Raw genomic sequence first — 17,714 nt, 5'->3', positions numbered from 1 at the left:
CTAAGCTGAGTGAGAGGTGAGGCTGTGGGCCCAGCCACCCCGTTCACTTTGGCTGTGACGTGCACACACAGGCTTTATGGGGCCTCTGCCTACTCTTTCCACCTTCACACCTCTCTGTGCCTGGAATCTCACTTCAGGGCAGCCCTGGAAGGCAGGACTTTATTTCCTTTGCATCTGCCCTGACAACCACCCACCACTGGGCTCATCAAAGGCAGACAAGCAGCGATTGTGTAAAGACAGAGGGAGATGGAGGAGAGTGGAAGAAAAACCTTTGTAGCTCATTATTTTGGAGCCCTTTCTGGGGTCTCTCCCAATTGCGTCCAGACAGGTGAGTGTCCACAGAGGGCTGGCAGATGACATCTCTGGCTCTCGCTCGGGGGTCTGACCTCCTCAGTCAGGCGTTTTCCCTGTTCATGGCAGGTGGACAGTGGAGTCGCTGGTCACAGTGGACATTGTTCAAGGTTTATTTTTGTGTTTATTTAGAAATATTGTTTTGTTCCTAAAGGAACTTTTAAATCAGAATATAAATCACTCCTGGTGCCCTAACCATGAGTGATTTTACTCCTCTTGTCCTTCGGATTGGCTTTATTTTAAGTGTTTTATTTTGGGATTGGACTGAGGGCAGCAAATTCCTATCCAAATCACCAGGGATTCTTGTGGCCGGTGTGCACTTGTGTACTGTAATTTTCTGCCTCTTGCAGCTGAGAGCTCCTTGAGGGACATGCCTTTCACTTCGGTATCTCAGTGTGTAGCCCAGGGCTTGATAATTAGTAGGTGCTCGCTAAACATTTGTTAAATGAACAAATGACTTCAGCACCAGGACCTTGCCAGAAGCATACATCTAAGTCAGGAGGAGGGCAACTTATTATTATTTTAACCTTGAATAACTAAAAAGCATGGCCAGCATAGAGCATCAGAATGTCACCCAGAGGCACCAAGGTCAAAGTTGGAAGGGAACATTATGCACTGAGTCCTATGGGAGGAAGACAGAAATGTGAGAATGAAATGGACCACCTGAACACTTGAAAGAAGGACAGAGAGAGAAGATAATGGGCCGAGGCAGGTGGTTGAGAACTGGGTCTGTGAGCAGGGTCTGCCAGGGGTTTTACAGAATTGGTGCCCAGCCCTGACCAGTTTGGCTCAGTGGATAGAGCGTCGACCTGTGGACTGAAGGGTCCCAGGTTAGATTCTGGTCAGGGGCATGTACCTTGGCTGCGGGCATATCCCCAGTGGGGGTGTGTGCAGGAGGCAGCTGATCGATGTTTTCTAACTCTCTATCCCTCTCCCTTCCTCTCTGTAAAAAATCAATAAAATAAAAAATAAAATAAAAAGAATTGGTGCCCAGCACCCACTGTGGGAGATACGTGTGGAGGCTTATGGAGACTCACCAGGCTGAATAGTAACTGCTGCTCATGGGTCTTAAGCTGCTTAATATTCTTAAAGTAGAAATTCTGCTTTTGAAAGTATAGTCATAGCTGCTAGTGGGGAAATTATTCTGGGCAAAAGTAGCAGTGACCACGTGACCATAGCATTATTACTTACACATCTTTCATCAAAGGCAACAGAATTTCCATTTCTTTGCTCAGATTGAATCGAACTGTGGTTCTTTTTCATTATCACTTATTTTGTCTATTTTCAAAAACAGCCTCACATGTATACACATGGTATGGTCTGTTTAATGCCCACATCTAAACGCCTTGATTGAACTTCAAAAGAGAATTCTAGGAAGGGTTCTATTTACCACCAAATTATGCACAGAGTAACCATTTCTTTCCGGAAAGGATGGCCTTCATTTCTGGCAGACATGACCCTCCTCCGTGATACAAGGACAACTTGGACAGCCCTGGAGTGATTCCTAAATAAGGCTTTGAGCCGTCTCATGGCCCGAGTTCACCCGCAGGGCAGTGCAATCTGTCTTCTGGTCGGACAAACTGAGTTAATGCTTAGCTCCCAGTTCTGAGCTTCTCTAGGAATTCTTGAGCAAGTCTGAATTGGGGAGTTCTGGGATTCTATAAGCCTTGGTTTAAAAAAAATTAATTACATGTTATCATGATGTAAAGACTTCTTTACAAGGTCAGGCCAATCTATCTGTGAAGGCACATAGGGACAGCATTCTCACATGATGGATAAAGTGGATGTGAGTCTTCAGGTTGTAAATGAGTTAGGTAGTGACACTGGAGAAGTCATAAATATCTGTGAAAAAGTCAAAGAGTGACATTTTAGAAGTACTTCCAACAAATCACCTTGTTTGAATCTCATCCATCTCCCAGAACCCTCCTCTCCAATCAGCCTAATCCAATGGAATAATCCTTCCTAATTTCTTTCATGTCCTTTGTTTTCTTGGCCTCCCACCCCTATTCCAGTTCAAGTCTTCATCATATCAAGCCTGGATTATTGCAACAGCCTCCTCATCAGTCTTCTGTCTCCAGTTTCTCCCTGCCTCTGACTGATTGTCCACACTGCCACCAGGCTCAGGGCTTGAATTATCCTAACACACTGCTTTCTACTTGCTCTGTCTCTGTTCAGAAATCTCTGACCCTTTCCCATGGCCGTGTGGCAGCTGATGTCCTTCAGGTTCCAGCCCACCTGTCCGACCCTCTCTTCGCCCCACATTGCTCAAAGCACCCGCCTCGTGGAGGTGCTCAGTGTATCTCCCCAGCAAACTTAGGCCTCTGTTCATTGGTCCCAATGGCCACCTCCACCCGGCTCATCCTTACAAGGCCTTCCCTCTTTTGTGATTCTTCAAATCCAACTTTCTATTAGGGCTCCACTCCTTAAAGTTCCCTCCAACCTCTCCAGCCCATCCTGGTCTAATTGAGTTGCATTTACAATTTTATTGTAGAGGATTATGTTCTTAAAGCATACATGCATATTGTTTAGATTTGCACGTCAACCTTCACATCTCCCACTGAAGGCTAACTGATCTCCTGGCTGATACAGCAACCTCTTGACTTATTCTATCGCCATCCCATATACTTCCTTAGTCTCTGATCAAGTCATGCCACTGCTCAACAACTCTCAGGGACTCCTCAGTCACCACTGAATCAATTTCCTTCACAACCTTCATATTGCGTTTCACCAAGTCCCTTCATTTATCTGAGCCTCCACTTCTTAATCTGTAAAATGGGAATGAAAAGACTCACCTTCCAGGATAGTTTAGAGCAGTGGTTCTCAACCTTCTGGCCCTTTAAATACAGTTCCTCATGTTGTGACCCAACCATAAAATCATTTTTGTTGCTACTTCGTCACTGTAATGTTGCTATTGTTATGAATCGTAATGTAAATATCTGATATGCAGGATGGTCTTAGGCGACCCCTGTGAAAGGGTCGTTCGACCGCCAAAGGGGTCACGACCCACAGGTTGAGAACCGCTGGTTTAGAGGATCAAATGAAACAATTCTGTAAACTGTCTACCATGGGGCCTGACAAACAGTAGGGGTGCAATACATTGGAGCTGATCTTATTTTTATTGCTCCTCTCTGAGTCATTTTAAAAAATAATAATTATCAGTCCTCTCTGAACTGTTCCCCAAGCCCTAGAACAGGGCCCTGCATATAGAAAGTGCTCCAGAAATGTTTGCTGAATCTGAAATAAACAAGTCTCGATCAACTCACACACTAGCTGTCCATGCCCAGGATGGGGGCTCCTATTTATTGGTCTTTAAAGAACCAATAAAGGGAGGACACTGATGGTCTCTCTTGCTAAGCAGAGTAAATGTGTTGTAGGAGCTCTAAAACATTTTCAGTAGCAACGTGCAGATATGGGCTTGGGCTGGGCTGCTCCTGCAGCTGGCTTTTGTCAGTGCGTTGGCTGCCCTAAAAGCAGAGCTGGCTGCTTGGGAAGACCACAGATTAGCTGGGGCCCCAGCTGGAGGGCGGGAGCCCATTCCTCTGATGTGCACAGTTGCCTCTGGGCCTGGAATCCATTCCCTGCTTAGTTGCCAAAGGACTATTTTGGATCCTGTAGAGTTGGCAGGAGTCCCTAGTACGCCCATGTCTTTGTGTATGAACTGCTTGTCTCTTGCCTGTTTCTCTGGGTTTTTTCAAAGAGGATGGAAGAAATTAATGGCTGTCAATGACTGAGGCCCTCTTGTTATGGTTTTATTTATGCATAATTTGACAGGTTGTCTTCTTATTGAGAAATGGCAAGTTTCTTATCTTTTGAGAAAGATCGTTTTCATTAACCTGAGACTTGGTACTATGCACTTTGCTGGAGTAGGGCAACATGTAATCAGTCTCAGTAGGAACACAGCCGAAGAGGCCTGTGGTCCCTACAGAACCACTCCATCTTTAATTTGGTTTGTTTCATCAGTAGGTCCTCCTCCTGGCTTCTTCATTACCCCTGCCTGGTCTTCAGACTTGCAAAGGAAAGTCATTGTTTGTTCTCAAAGGAGAGCCATGTTTTGAATACTATACACATTCTGAAAAACAGAAAAATGTGCATACACACACAATTACTTGAACATAACTACATTTATAAATGAATATATATATATACATATATCATAATAAAATAAAATAATCTCCTATAATAAGAAATGACTATTAACTACTCAAAGAATGATTCAAGTTTCTCTCTCTTGGGTAACAGAGTGACTTATCAAATGTCAATGGTTAGGCTAACATTTACTTTAGCAGAGAGATAATTATAAGGGTTGAGAGGCCTATTGAGCCCATCAGATTGTCCACATATCAGCTGGTTTTCATCCAAACCAGTTTATAATCTAAAACAGGAAAGTCTTTACTTTTAGATGCAACCAAGGTCATAACCTTTTGGGGTTTTTGTTCTTAAAAAAGTTTCATGGCCTGAGCAACCCTCCCCCACTCCAAGTTTCAAGTTGTCTCTGAACTTCTGAATGAGGCTGTGCTGCTCAGAGACTCTGCTACCACCATCACTGGGTTTACACACTCAGGCACCTAGGTATCAGTTTGCAATTGCTGCTATTACAAAGAACCACAAACGTAGCAGTCTAGGGAAACACAAATCTATTCCCGTAGGGTTCTGAAAGTCAGAGTCCAAAATGGGTCTCATTGGGCTAAAATCAAGGTGTCAGCAGGGCTGCTCTCCTTTCTAGGAGCTCTAGGGAATGTTGTGTTCTTTGCCTTTTCCAGCTTCTATGGGCTGCCTGCGGCTCATGGCCTGCCTCTCTCTCTCTCTCTCTCTCTCTTTACCCCCTCCAGCCCGCCCCCATCCCCTCCCCGCCCCAGGCCTTCAGCATCCTATTGTCTGTGTCCATGGGTTATGCATTCAAGGTCTTTGGTTGATTACCTCCCACCCACCCACCCTCCCCCGCCTTCCCTCTGAGATTCCGCACTCTGTTCCACGCTTCTCATGGCCCCTTTCTCTATCTTGAAAGCCAACAGTGACACCTTCAAATCTCTCTGACTTCTGCTTTCGTTTTCACATCTCCTTTCCTCCTCCAGCTTCTGTTGCCTTCTTTGACTCTGATCCTCCTTCCTCCCTCTCACAAGGACTCAACGGATTACATCAGGCACCCAGACAATCCAGGATACTGTCCCCATCTCTGCCATGTGAGGTCACATATTCCTGTTGTTTCTGAAGATTTGGACATGGACATCTTCGGAAGGCCACTGTTCTGCCTACCACAGTAGCTTCCCCTCAAATTCTGGGTTCAGGCCTCTACCCAAAGGACCTCACCATCCTGTCTGTGAAATACTGGATGTCACTGTATCCACCCTTACAGAAGAATGGCTTCAGCACAGGCCTTCTTCATGTTCGTCGCTTCCAAGACACAGTCTCACCTGATTGTATGTAATCAGAGGAGCCTGGATCACGCACCCAAAACTTAGCTGCCAGGGAGGCTTGGAAAGCAGGTTCTGACTTATTCCTTAGGGACAAGCAGGATCCTAAGAGGGAATATTCAAAAGTTGCCAGACAGTCAAAAATACGACAGCTATCTGCTAAGCCTAGTTAAACCTCAAGTGATGGTATGGGTTCAGTTGCCAGTACCCTGCTGAAGAGGAGCATTTGCGTATTGGGACCAGGACAACAGCATGGTGAGGGAGCCTGACACCATGACTCAAGAGTGTTCATAGATTTGGGGACGTAGGCCAGTCATAAAGGTATATGACTGAGGTTTCATAGTGGTGAGGGAAAGGCTTGCACATGGAAGAGAGATGGGACTTGTGTGTCTCCAAAAGACAACACCAGGGCTACAGGGTGATATAGTGGCAGAGTGTTCTGCCTGTCAGCCAGCACACTCCAAAGACAGATGGGTTGCCCCAACAGGGCATGGTTTGCTGCCACTTAAAGTTTGAAACAGAAGCAGGATGACAAGATATTGGGGCACAAAGAAGGGATTCAAATTTCAGATGCAAATTGCTCTAGATGGCTTTTAAGCTTTCATCGTTTTATTCTTACCCAATAACCCAGTTATTGGTGGGAGCAATTCGGGAGGGGAGAATACAAAGGGCCAATTTATAAGTTTACATAATAGTATTTTTAAGGAGAAAATACTTGAGTTTTAGAAATCTTCCTCCTATATTTTGTTTTCTGGTTCCTGAGTCCCTAAATTTTTTTTTAACAGTAGTTAAGTAATATTTTAAAACAAGCATAGCTTGTTTCCATTTTGACTCCAAAGTCTAGATTTTATCTCAGCCTGCTGCTGGGGTGGAGGACTTGATGTGCCTTTTGTGTTCTGTTGTGTTTTCATCTGAACAACAGGCCTGCATAGTGGTTGATCGCCCAGTGTCAATGCCGAATGGAGACTGTAGAAGTTGATACATTCATATAGGAACTACGAGATTCCGATCTGTTTTCCTTCTCTGTGTATGAAGTTCCCTGTCAGCATTCCGACCTTCGCAGAGAAGCCCTGGTCAGCTGCCCTGGTGATCACCTTCATGCAGAGGTGTGGTTGCAGGTGTTGGGGCTCAGAGTGGGGGCCATGTTGACTGCTTCTTTCCACATTCCTCAAGGGGTCACACATGGACCCACACCCACAAAGTGTGTTTTGGAAAGTTACTTTGCAAAACTAGATTGAATGCAGGGAATGACACCCATTTCTAAGCTAAAAGTCAAGATGTTTTTGCTTGAATTTAACTGAACCTTCTTTTGTTCAAATCCAAACCCCACAATGCTTGGTAGGACACAGATTTCCTGAGTGACCCAGCACCATTAGTAATGGGCACTTGGTCCTTTGTATTCTGTTTTTGTAAAGTGTGGAAAAACAGCTTCTGTTCATCTGCAAAGCACCAGAATGGAGAGGTTTGCAGATTGGATGCCACAGTTTCTGAAACTGCCATGGCCCCCATGTTCAAAGAGTGGTGTGGGTGTGTGTAGGAAATAAGGGTAGGAAGCTGCAAAAAAACCCCACAATTCTTCATGCTTTGTTGATCCTCCTCTACTAAACTTCACCAAAAATAACAGAGGAATCATGTAGTATTTCAAGAGGCATTTATTTCCCCTCCCCCTTTATTCTTAGAAGACATTCCTCAGGGCTGTTTTTGTTTTAGTCCGGAGGAGACAGCTTGGCTGCATCGTGATAGAGGGAATCTTCACGAGCAGGTGTTGCAATCAAATAACAATTACAACAAAGGATGCTCTGACAGATATTCACGACCTGGCAAATACTTGCAGTCTGCACAGTGATTAGCTAGAAATGCTAAGCAGCCATTCCCAGAAATGACTGTAATTAGTAATCTTTTAACACAGCTAAACCAATTTCAGTGTCTTTTCCTAGAAGTTCTCTAGAATCTATAATAGAATATGGTGAGCATTCCCCAGACAATACGTTCAATCTAATTCTCCCACAAAGAGTCCCCTTCCTTGTTTCTCTTTCCCAGACACGCCCCGCCCCCCCTTCCCTTCTGTCTCCTGTCTCCACCCATTTCTCTCCTGCAGGCAATCCAGCCCAGACACTACCTTCCATTCTTAACTTTTCTCTTTATCATTAAAAGAGAAAAATGTTGCATCTGACTCTCTCCCCACCATCAAGTGGTCACAGTTCCATGTGCCCACAAGTCTCCCTGGCTTCTTCTATTTTTTTTATTTTTTTATTTTTATTTTTGTTAATCCTTACCTGAGGATATTTTTTCACTGATTTTTAGAGAGTTGAAGCAAGGAGAAGAGACACACAGAGAGAAACATCATTGTGAGAGAGACACATTGATTGGTTGCCTCCTGTACACCTCCCAACCAGGGCCAGGGATTGAGCCTGCAACCAAGGTACATGCCCTTGACAGGAACTGAACCTGAATTGGTGACCCTTCTGTCCGCAAACTGATGCTCTATCCACTGAGCTAAACTTGCTAGGGCTTCTTAAAGTCATGCTGAGCTTCTCTCTGGGAGCCCTAATGTAGCAGAAGGGGCCAAACAGTCAACTCGTATTCCTCCTGAACCCCACTGAGGCCAGCCAATGGTCAGGTGAAGGAGCCTGAGATGACTCCTTTAGGGAGCTCAGCGTCACCTTAAGAAAGATGACATGTGCCTTTCTTATGCATGAGACTGGATTCCTAGAGTATCCTGGTCATCTCAATGTCCCCTGTGTTTATCACATAAGGCACAATTCAACTGAGGCTTAACCAAATGAATGGTCACACATTTTAATGGGATATCGTAGAGTCTGGGCCATTAAAAGGGGGGGGGGGAGTGCCAACATTTTAATGAGAAAATGCATGGGAGACATGGGGGTAGCTGCATCTCTGCTCTAATTCCCCCTTCCTTTGTATGGAGGACAGGGAGGCAGAAAAACAGCCCCTGTCCCACTCAGCTCTTTTTGGTGACCCAAGAATGATTTAATTTAGGATCCCAGGAATGATTCTCAAATCTGAAGAGGTTCTGTAATGTTCAGGCTACTGAGAATGGAGTTGGGCCTATGAAGGTCTGGTGCTACCTGGGTAAGGGGCCCTCAGGCCAGACCTGTTCAGGGATCTAGATAATTAGCATGGGCTAGAACACTTACATTATTTCCATTCCGTTCCTTACTCTCCCTTCCTTCCTCCCTTCTTCCTTCCTCCCTTCTTTAAATGTTCATCTATTTTATTCACAGATAATAATGGAATGGTCACTGTGTGATAAACATTGTGGTAGGTGATGGGATAAAATGATGAGGTGTGGGAGGTTGGACAGGATGGACAGAGAGAGCACTTTTTAATAACTTTAAAGGAACTTTCTGTAAAACTTTGACATGAAAAAAAAATGAAGGTGAAGCCTTACCTTACACAATGCTCAAAAATGAACTCAAAATGGGTCAAAGACCTAAATGTATGGACTAAAATTATAGAACTCTTTGAAGAAAACAGGAAAAGCTTCATAAGAATAAATTTGGCAATGATTTCTTGCATATGACACCAAAAGCACAGGCAAGAAAAGAAAAAATTGATAAATTGGACTATATCAAAATAAAACTTTGCACATTAAAGGACACTGTCAAAACAGTAAAAAGGCAACCTATAGAATGGGAGAATATTTTTAAATAATATATCTTTTAAGGGGTTAATATCCAGAATATGTAAAGAACTCCTACAACTGAACAACAAAACCCCTAAACACTCCAATTTAAAAATGGGCAAAGGACTTGAATGGACATTTCTCTAAAGAAGATACTCAAATGGCCAATAAGCACATGAAAAGATGCTCAACATCACTAATCATTAGAGAAATGCAAATCAAAACCATAATGAGATACCACTTCATCATATCCATTCAGATGGTGGTTATCAAAAACCAGAAAATATGTGTTAGCAAGAATGTGGAGAAACTGGAATCTCTCTGCTCTGCTGGTGGGAATGCAAAATGGCACAGCTGCTATGGAAAACAGTATGGCAGAGAAAGAAGGAAGGAAGGAAGGAAGGAAGGAAGGAAGGAAGGAAGGAAGGAAGGAAGGAAGGAAGGGAGGGAGGGAGGGACCACATAACCTAGCTATTCCACTTCTGGACATACACCCAAAACAATTAAGAGAAGGGACTGAGCCCTAACTGGTTTGGCTCAGTGGATAGAGCATTGGCCTGCAGACTGAAGGGTCCCAGGTTCGATTCCGGTCAAGGGCATGTACCTTGGTTGCGGGCATATCCCTAGTAGGGGGTGTGCAAGAGGCAGCTGATCGATGTTTCTCTCTCATCGATGTTTCTAACTCTCTATCCCTCTCCCTTCCTCTCTGTAAAAAAATCAATAAAACATATTTTTTTTTTAAAAGAGAAGGGACTCAGATATTTGTATACCCATATTCATAGCAGCCTATTCACACTAGTCTTTTGGTGGAAACAATCCAAGTGTCCATTGACAGATGAATGGATAACCAAAATGTGGCATATGTGTATAATGAAATATTATGCAGCCTTAAAAAGAAAATTTTGACACATAGTACAGCATGGGCATACCATGAATACAACACAACACGAATAAACCATGAAAACATGGATAAACCATAGTACAACATGGATATACCATAAATACATTCATGGAAAACCATGAATACATACTATGTGAATAACCAGAAATAAAAGGACAAATATTGTATGGTTCCATTTATATGAGGTACCTCGAGTAGTCAAATCCAGAGGCAGAATGTAGAAAAATGATTACCAGGGGCTGAAGGGAGAGGGGAATGGGGAGCTAGCGTTTGCTGGGTATAGAGTTTCAGTTTTATAGATGAAAAGAGTTCTGGAGATGAATGGCGGGTGATGTTTGCACAATGTAAATGTACTTAAATTAATGCCACCAAACTGGATCCTTAAAGTGGTTAGGATGATAAATTTTATATTATGTCTATTTTACCGCAATCTATAATAATAAAAGAGTAATATGCTAATTAGACCAGACGTCCTTCTGGACGACCTTCTGGACAAAGTTGGGGCTGTGAAGGAAGCCCGGGTCCCAGGTGCCAGAGGGAAGCTGGTGCTGGCAGCCGGGGGAAGGAAGGCCTACTCTTGCATGAATTTCGTGCATCGGGCCTCTAGTTAATAATAAAGAGACAATAGTATAATTGCTCCCAACAGATATGCTCTATGAAACTATCAGTGTTCTTACACCCATGCCAATGACCAACATTTAAAAAACACAAGTTGATCAAATAATTCCAATTAAAAATGATCTTTTGAAATAAGAAACATGGCTCTATTAATCATTCTTCCTTTTTAGTATCTTCTGCCTAATATTTTTCACCAACAAAATAAGGCATTTTTCTTTAGGGTCTATAGTTTTCTTCTAAAATAACAAAAGCTGTCTTTCAGTCTTCTGATGACTCAGTTTCCTTTTCTTCTTAGATATTCCCCTGAAAGAAGCAGAACATGGTTATTATCTGTGAGCAGCAAATTATCACAATATGATTCATTCATTCATTCATTCATTCATTCATTTATTCCATAAACATTAGTGAGATGCTAGGCACTGTGCTAGGTACTAGAGATACAAGGATGACTGACAGGACCCAGTTCCTCAAGGACTTCCATTGTCTAGCTGGGGAGATAGAGCTATAAAAACATCAATTATATTTCTAGAATCTTCAACAATAAAAAAATTTAAATAGTCATAATTCTTTACTCCCCAAATTTTCTATAAAGATCATGTATAAGTTTGTATAGAGAAAATATAATTTAAAAAACAAGTGAGGGAAATAGAAGTAATGAGACATGTAACTGGCTCTTGAGTGGGTATCAGCTTTATCCATCCTTCACAAGCATTCAACCACTTCCCAAGACAGCCCATCCCTTCCCAGAGCAGTGGTCTTAGTGGCATGATGTCAGATGCCTCCTTCTAACTAGTACACATTTTTTGGATGTGTGTGTGTGTGTGTGTGTGTGTGTGTGTGTGTGTCTAGGCAAGAATATATAATTTCTAATAAAAAATTTTTAAAAGATCTTCATCCTACAAAATATACCATCTTTAAATTGAGGTCAATGTTTTAATTGTGTCAGTCCATTACAGTTTGATTCTTCCAGTAGTTTTAATGGCCTATCCTTGAAGCATGTTCACTTCAGTGATGTGCTTTGTTAGTGATGCAACATTATTGTCATAGGCCTTCTAAAGCCTCAAAGGTCTAGCAGATTTGTTCCATATATTATTTGTGATGATTTCTCAGTGCCATTTTTGTGTGATATGCATACACAATAAGAGTATTAAAAATGTGAGAATCTAAAAAAAGGGTGGGGGGATATACAGTTTCTGTGATGTCACCTAATTCCTCAATTAATTCTTTAAGACTCAGCTCTCTGGAGCAGCGGTCGCCAACCGGTGGTCCGTGAGGTCTGAAAGGTTGGCAACCCTGATTCTGTTAGGTGGGGATCATTCATTTATTTGTTCATCAAACATGTATTAATCGACTACTCAACATTTGACACCATCTCAGGTACTGGAGAGAGGAGAATGATTACGACACAATTCTTGCCTTCTAGGGGCACAGGTAAACAAAGAAACAATGGCAGTAATAATAAAGGTCTGCATAAGCTACATAGCACAGTGGAGAGATGCCTAAGATCTCACATGGGTCTTCAATAATGATTGTTAGGAATTTGCCAGCTGGATGTGAAGGGTCAGGAACAGAAAAGAAGGGCATTTCAGGAAGATAGGGCAGCATGTACAGAGGCACAGAAGGCAGAGACTCTACCGTGACCAGCTGTGCTTTCCTAGTTTATCAGGATGGTGCAATGCACATAGCAGACCACTGAGTATTTGTCGAAAGAATCAAGGGTTTGCTGCTTTCCTTACTAGGAAAAGTAGAGGCTTCTACTATTTCAAAAGAATGCTCAAGCAACTCCAAAAATTGCTAGACATTTCAATTTACGTTAAAATCTAAACACAATTTATTACACTCAACTCTCTTAGATATAATTTCCCAGTTCTACATTAGATCTGTATTCAAAAATGTATAGACATGGAAGGAGATTACAGTAGATACCAACAAGCTGCCTGCCAGACTCACAGTAATTTCCTTTTTGGTAAAAGGTCCCTTCATAGGATGGGCCCCCAGCAGCTATATCTCTTTTTTTTTTTTAACCCATGCCTCTCTCCTCCTGAATGATATAAGGGAAAACCATCTGATCCAAGACTGGTCAAATCAGGGTCTTAAAAGAAATGAAGAAAATGAGGCTTGACCATGATACAATCCAGGAAAGGAGGCAGATCAAGCCAGGGAAGGAGGGACAGAGTGAACCTACCCTCTCAGGAGAGACCAGAGGAAAGTTCTAGTAGCGTTCCCATCCCTGGAATTGTTCCCTGTTCCTGGAATCATCCTTCCAGTGGTTCTAGAAGTATCCTCAGTCTCCTTCTAATCAATTCCTACTTTCTGTCCCAGCTGACTTGGCCTCTGTCACTTGCAGTCAGAAGACTCGACCTCCATAGGGAGCAAAGACAGGCACTGGGAGACACACTTACCCAGCTTCTCTGTGGCTTCCACACAGACACTGGGATACATGCCCTCAGTGTAAGTCGCCACCAGAAGATACAGACCGGTCTTCACGACAATCACACCAGTGTTTTCCTGGGTGAGAATAAAACTAAATGTCCTACTTTTGTTTCTAATCACAGGACTAGCAGTTATACTCCAGCCATATTTTTCACCATTTCCTGACATCCATATATCATTCATACATTTGTTTTTGGACTCTCTACTCTGCTCCACTAAGTTACTCAAAGAGTTTAAGACTGTTGTAATAACAGCATGGGTATTTTGAAAAAGTCCCCCAGTTGATTGTAATATATCCCTATCCCAATGAGAAAGGTGACACTTTGGAGCTGGACAGCTCTGGCTTGAATCCCAGCACGTCCATTTTCTGCTGCATGACCATGAAAGAGTCATCTAACCTTGCTTAGCCTCAGCTTCCTCATCTGTAAAATGAGGCTACCTAGCTCATAATGTGGATGAAGCGTGTCTAATCCATAACATACGGCTTCCAGTTAATGTGAATTCATCTTCTTAGTTCAAGCAACTCCAAAAACGTTTAGAAATTTCAATTTACATTAAAATCTAATCTCAAACACAATTTATACCACTTATTAAGCTCAACTTTATAGGCAACAGAAAGTCAAGAGAGGTTTTAAGCACAGGGTTATGTCACTCTTTTTTTTTTTTAAAGGAGGTTGTACATCACAAAGAATGGACTGTAGTGGAGAAAGACAAGTCAGGCAAGGTTTAGTTGATAGATTTGGGAACAAACGTTTCTCAAAACCAGGCTCCCTGTTACTATTTTCTTTTGCATAAGCTCTCGGGGCACTAGACCGCTGTCTCAAACATTGCAAACACCGCCATTGCCATAATGGGCTAAGTCTGCCGTACAGACAGGATCAGAGGAGACACAGAAATTTGAAGTCAAATTCTTTTCTTAAGGTTTTTGCTCAGCTGTTTTCGAACCTTCAATACTCACATTCTTAGCATAAAGAGAATACTCATCTGCCCGGACACATTTGTAGTCCCTGTCCATGAAATACAGTCCTTCTCTTCGCGCTTGCAGAGGGCTCTTGGCGAATCCATTCACAAGTGTCCGGATGTCACTGGGCATCACCTGCAGGGGTTAAATAGCCTGGGAGTCAGCAAACTATGGCAGGCTGGCCACAGCTGGCCCACGGCCTGTTTTTGTATTCCTGCAAGCTAAGAATGGTTCTTTATGGTTTTAAGTTATGTGTAGGGGTGGGGGTGGGGTGGGGAGGGGAATCAAAAGAATCCTCTTTTGTGATGGGTAAAAATTACATGAAAATAAAATTTCAGTGTTCATAAATAAAGTTTTATTGGAATATAGTCACACACATTCTTTCACATATTGTCTCTGGCTGCTTCCCATGACAACGGCAGCGGAGTGTGTAGTTGCGACACAAATCACAAGGCCTGGAAACCTAAAATGTTTCCTACGGCTCTTCATAGAAAGTTTGTTTAAAACTCTTACACCCAAACTTGTGTGTTTTTTTAAACTCTATCCCCAAACTTGTTTTTCTTACACTAAACCCTGGTGATGCTACACACAGGTTCCGCTCCTGGAGTTGGATGAGGGCCGCGCTGTCCACATGCTTGGTGCCCAGGAGGGAATCTAACAGTAAGTTCTGCAAATGGCTCATGCTCAGTCAGCTCTGGCTAGCTTTAAATAGATAGCCTGTGAACACAAATCTCCCTAAGTTATTCTGGACAGTTTTAGCACCAGTATGTGTTCTCTGAAAAGATGAAGAGTGAGTCCCCGCCGGGTAGCTCAATGGGTTAGAGCATCGTCCCTATAGCCAAGGTGGTGGGATTCCATACAGGAAGACAACCAATGAATGCATAAATAAGTGGAACAAGTCCATCTCTCTCTCTCTCTCTCTCTCTCTCTCTCTCTCTCTCCCCCTCCATCCCTCTCTCAAATCAATAAATAATATTTTTTATTTTAAAAATGAAAAGATGAAGAGTGAAAGTGGCAGTCCATCATCTAGTGTCCGCCCAAACTCCAAGAGGAAAATAGAATCACAGAATCGTAGGAAATCACGGTTCACACAGAGCAGGTGATGCAGTGGGCTTAGAAAATCAGAGTTCGTAGTTCTCTAGCTATGTCAGTGGTTCCCATCAGAATCATCTGGGATCAAGACACAAAAGCAAACACCTGCTGGGCCGGGAACCACTGAACCAGGCAAACAAGGCTAAAGGATCTGCGGGTCCTGAGTCCTCGCATCCCCGTCCCGCTGACCAGCACCAGGACACCTTTAAGGTACTTAAATCACATTTTCCGCACAAGTCACCAAGTCTTCCTGGTCCCCATCGGGCCAACCTCCACCAACACTCGTCCTTCCGCGGGGCTGAGGATCCCGGGTGGGGGTGGGCGGTAGGGTTCCCGGGACTGAGGGCGATTGAGGGGGGGTTGATACCAGTTGGGGGGTGGGTGGGGGCGGGGGCACAGGGGACGTCGGAAGCGCGTGGGCCAGGCGGGAGCGGGAGCCGCCTGGCTCTCGGGCTCTCCGGGCAGGAGCCCAGCGCTCGGCCCCGTGCGGAGCAACCGCCGGTCCTCGGATGCAGGGCAGGCGGGGCCGCCACGTGCCAGCTCTTGGCTGCGACAGCGGCCGGTCGCCCAGAAGCGCTCCGACTCGGGTCGCAAACCAGGACCAGCCCACCCGCCCAGCCCACCCGTGTCCGCAGGGCGGGCTCCAGGTTTCTCCCCGCGCGACGGGGCCGCGGGACCGCAGCTGCTCGGGGCAGGGGGGGCAACGGCGGGTCTCCCGAGCCGCGACCGCGGAGCCCTATCCCCCATCCGCCTCCGCGCGCGCAGACTGTCGTTGTCCTGGCGACCGGACGCGGGACGCCAAACGCTCCTCCCTTCGGAGACCACGGGCCGGCGGGCGGGACCCCGCGCAGGGCCGGGGCGCTGGAGGTCCCGCCGGGCCCGGGAGGCGGGTGATGTGCCCGGTGCCAGGCGGGCGGAAGCCCCACGCACCTGCTGACGGGCTGGGAGGAAGGGGCGCAAGCCCTAAGGAGAGCCTCTCCCTTACATACGCTCCTGGGCGGGGCCCGGGGGCTGGGGACAAGGCCATTTTGTCTGAAAGTCCCCCTTTCTCCAAGCAGCCCTGCCGGTGTGGGCTTCAGTAGCCAGAAAGCTGCAACTCGCGGCCATCGGCCAGGAATTGCTGCAGTGACTCCTGGAAGCCAGGCCGGTGACTGCCACACTGTCTCCAAAGGACTCTGTTGTAGGAGGACGGGACGGGAAGCCTGGAATTCGGGGGAGGTGGGTCGGCGCAGGGAGACCCTCCCTGCGGAAGGGAGCCTGGTCCTGAAGAGTTCTCAGAAGCCATGGTGGAGGCCCTGGTGAGGGACCCTGTGGATGGCTGGCTCACGTTCAGAATCCGCCCCACGTCTGTCCGTGGTCACAAGTATTGCTTATTCTATAATCCAGAGAGTAAGATGGAGGTGAGTCCTCGTTACTAAATAAGCCGACGTGTTAGTTCTTCTAGGGGCTCCGTTATTTGGGACCACCATTTAGACAATGATGAGCTGATAACTGACAGACCTCCCCAGCTCAAGAGCTCAAAAGCATGGTTGGAGCCACAGCCACCTCCTTTCATGGCGGGACGGTGGTGTGGCCTCTGTGGAGTTGGTACTTGGGTAGTGGCATTGAGAACTGGCTTGTGTGAAATACAATACTTTTCAATGTTTTCTGTTTCATTCCGCTCTTTATCAGTCCCTCCATTCTACTAACTTTGTGTTTACTCTGCTATTCATTTTCTAGCTTCTTATTTTATTTATTGAAAAATATATTTTTATTTCAGAGAAGGGAGAGGGAGAGAGAGAATACACAACAATGATGAGAGAGAATCATTGTTGGGCTGCCTCCTGCACGCCCCAAACTGGGATTCGAGCCCCCAACCAGGGCATGAGCCCTGGTTGGGAATCGAATCATGACCCTCTGGTTCAAAGATAAAAGCTCAATCACTGAGCCACGCCAGCCGGGCCACTTTCTAGCTTTTTAAATTATAACCACAAAACCAGCACCCTGCATAACAAATTGTTCTCATACATAAATCAATTCCTTCCCCCTTGTCCTCTCTCCTATAAGGAAGACAGGATTCTAATTTATTTCTCATTCCTTGGATAAACTAATTTTTTCTTGTTATAAAAGAAATAATTATAATTTGGTTCCTTGGAACCAGCCAAAAAATAGACCTGAATCACAGAGTGGAGATGATGGAGTGAAGTTCTTTCAGCTCACCTCACACCACAAATTAAGCTGCAGTCGCTTAAACTCCCAGCAACTGTGCTTACCGGACCCTCCATTCTGGCATTGGGCAGGATGGGGGTCTATGAATGAAAA

General features: G+C 44.7%; 1 protein-coding gene across 1 annotated transcript; it reads right to left on the bottom strand.

Moving 5' to 3' along the window:
* Window positions 1-10,279: 10,279 nt before the first annotated feature.
* On the bottom strand, window positions 10,280-15,003 carry PFN4 (profilin family member 4). The gene is made up of 4 exons (XM_059660747.1): window positions 14,887-15,003; window positions 14,319-14,456; window positions 13,330-13,435; window positions 10,280-11,230 (listed from the first exon to the last, which is right to left on the bottom strand). Exons 1-4 carry the CDS (start codon window positions 15,001-15,003, stop codon window positions 11,202-11,204), a joined length of 390 nt encoding a protein of 129 aa, XP_059516730.1. The 3' UTR covers window positions 10,280-11,201.
* Between the last annotated feature and the right edge of the window lie 2,711 nt (window positions 15,004-17,714).

Source organism: Myotis daubentonii, chromosome 12 (assembly GCF_963259705.1).
Source record: "Myotis daubentonii chromosome 12, mMyoDau2.1, whole genome shotgun sequence".
NCBI lineage: Eukaryota > Metazoa > Chordata > Mammalia > Chiroptera > Vespertilionidae > Myotis > Myotis daubentonii.
Note: the sequence above shows the minus strand (reverse complement) of the source record. Positions and strands in the feature narration are given on the sequence as shown.

What these genes read in the sequence shown, in the direction of transcription:
- PFN4 (XM_059660747.1), bottom strand. Translation starts at nt 15,003, where the DNA reads ATGAGCCATTTGCAGAACTTACTGTTAGATTCCCTCCTGGGCACCAAG. An exon ending in TAGCATCACCAGGGTTTAGT is followed by an intron (nt 14,457 to 14,886) that starts GTAAGAAAAACA and finishes TAACCCCTGCAG; the next exon opens with GTGATGCCCAGTGACATCCG. An exon ending in GGAAGCCACAGAGAAGCTGG is followed by an intron (nt 11,231 to 13,329) that starts GTAAGTGTGTCT and finishes TGCTTCTTTCAG; the next exon opens with GGGAATATCTAAGAAGAAAA.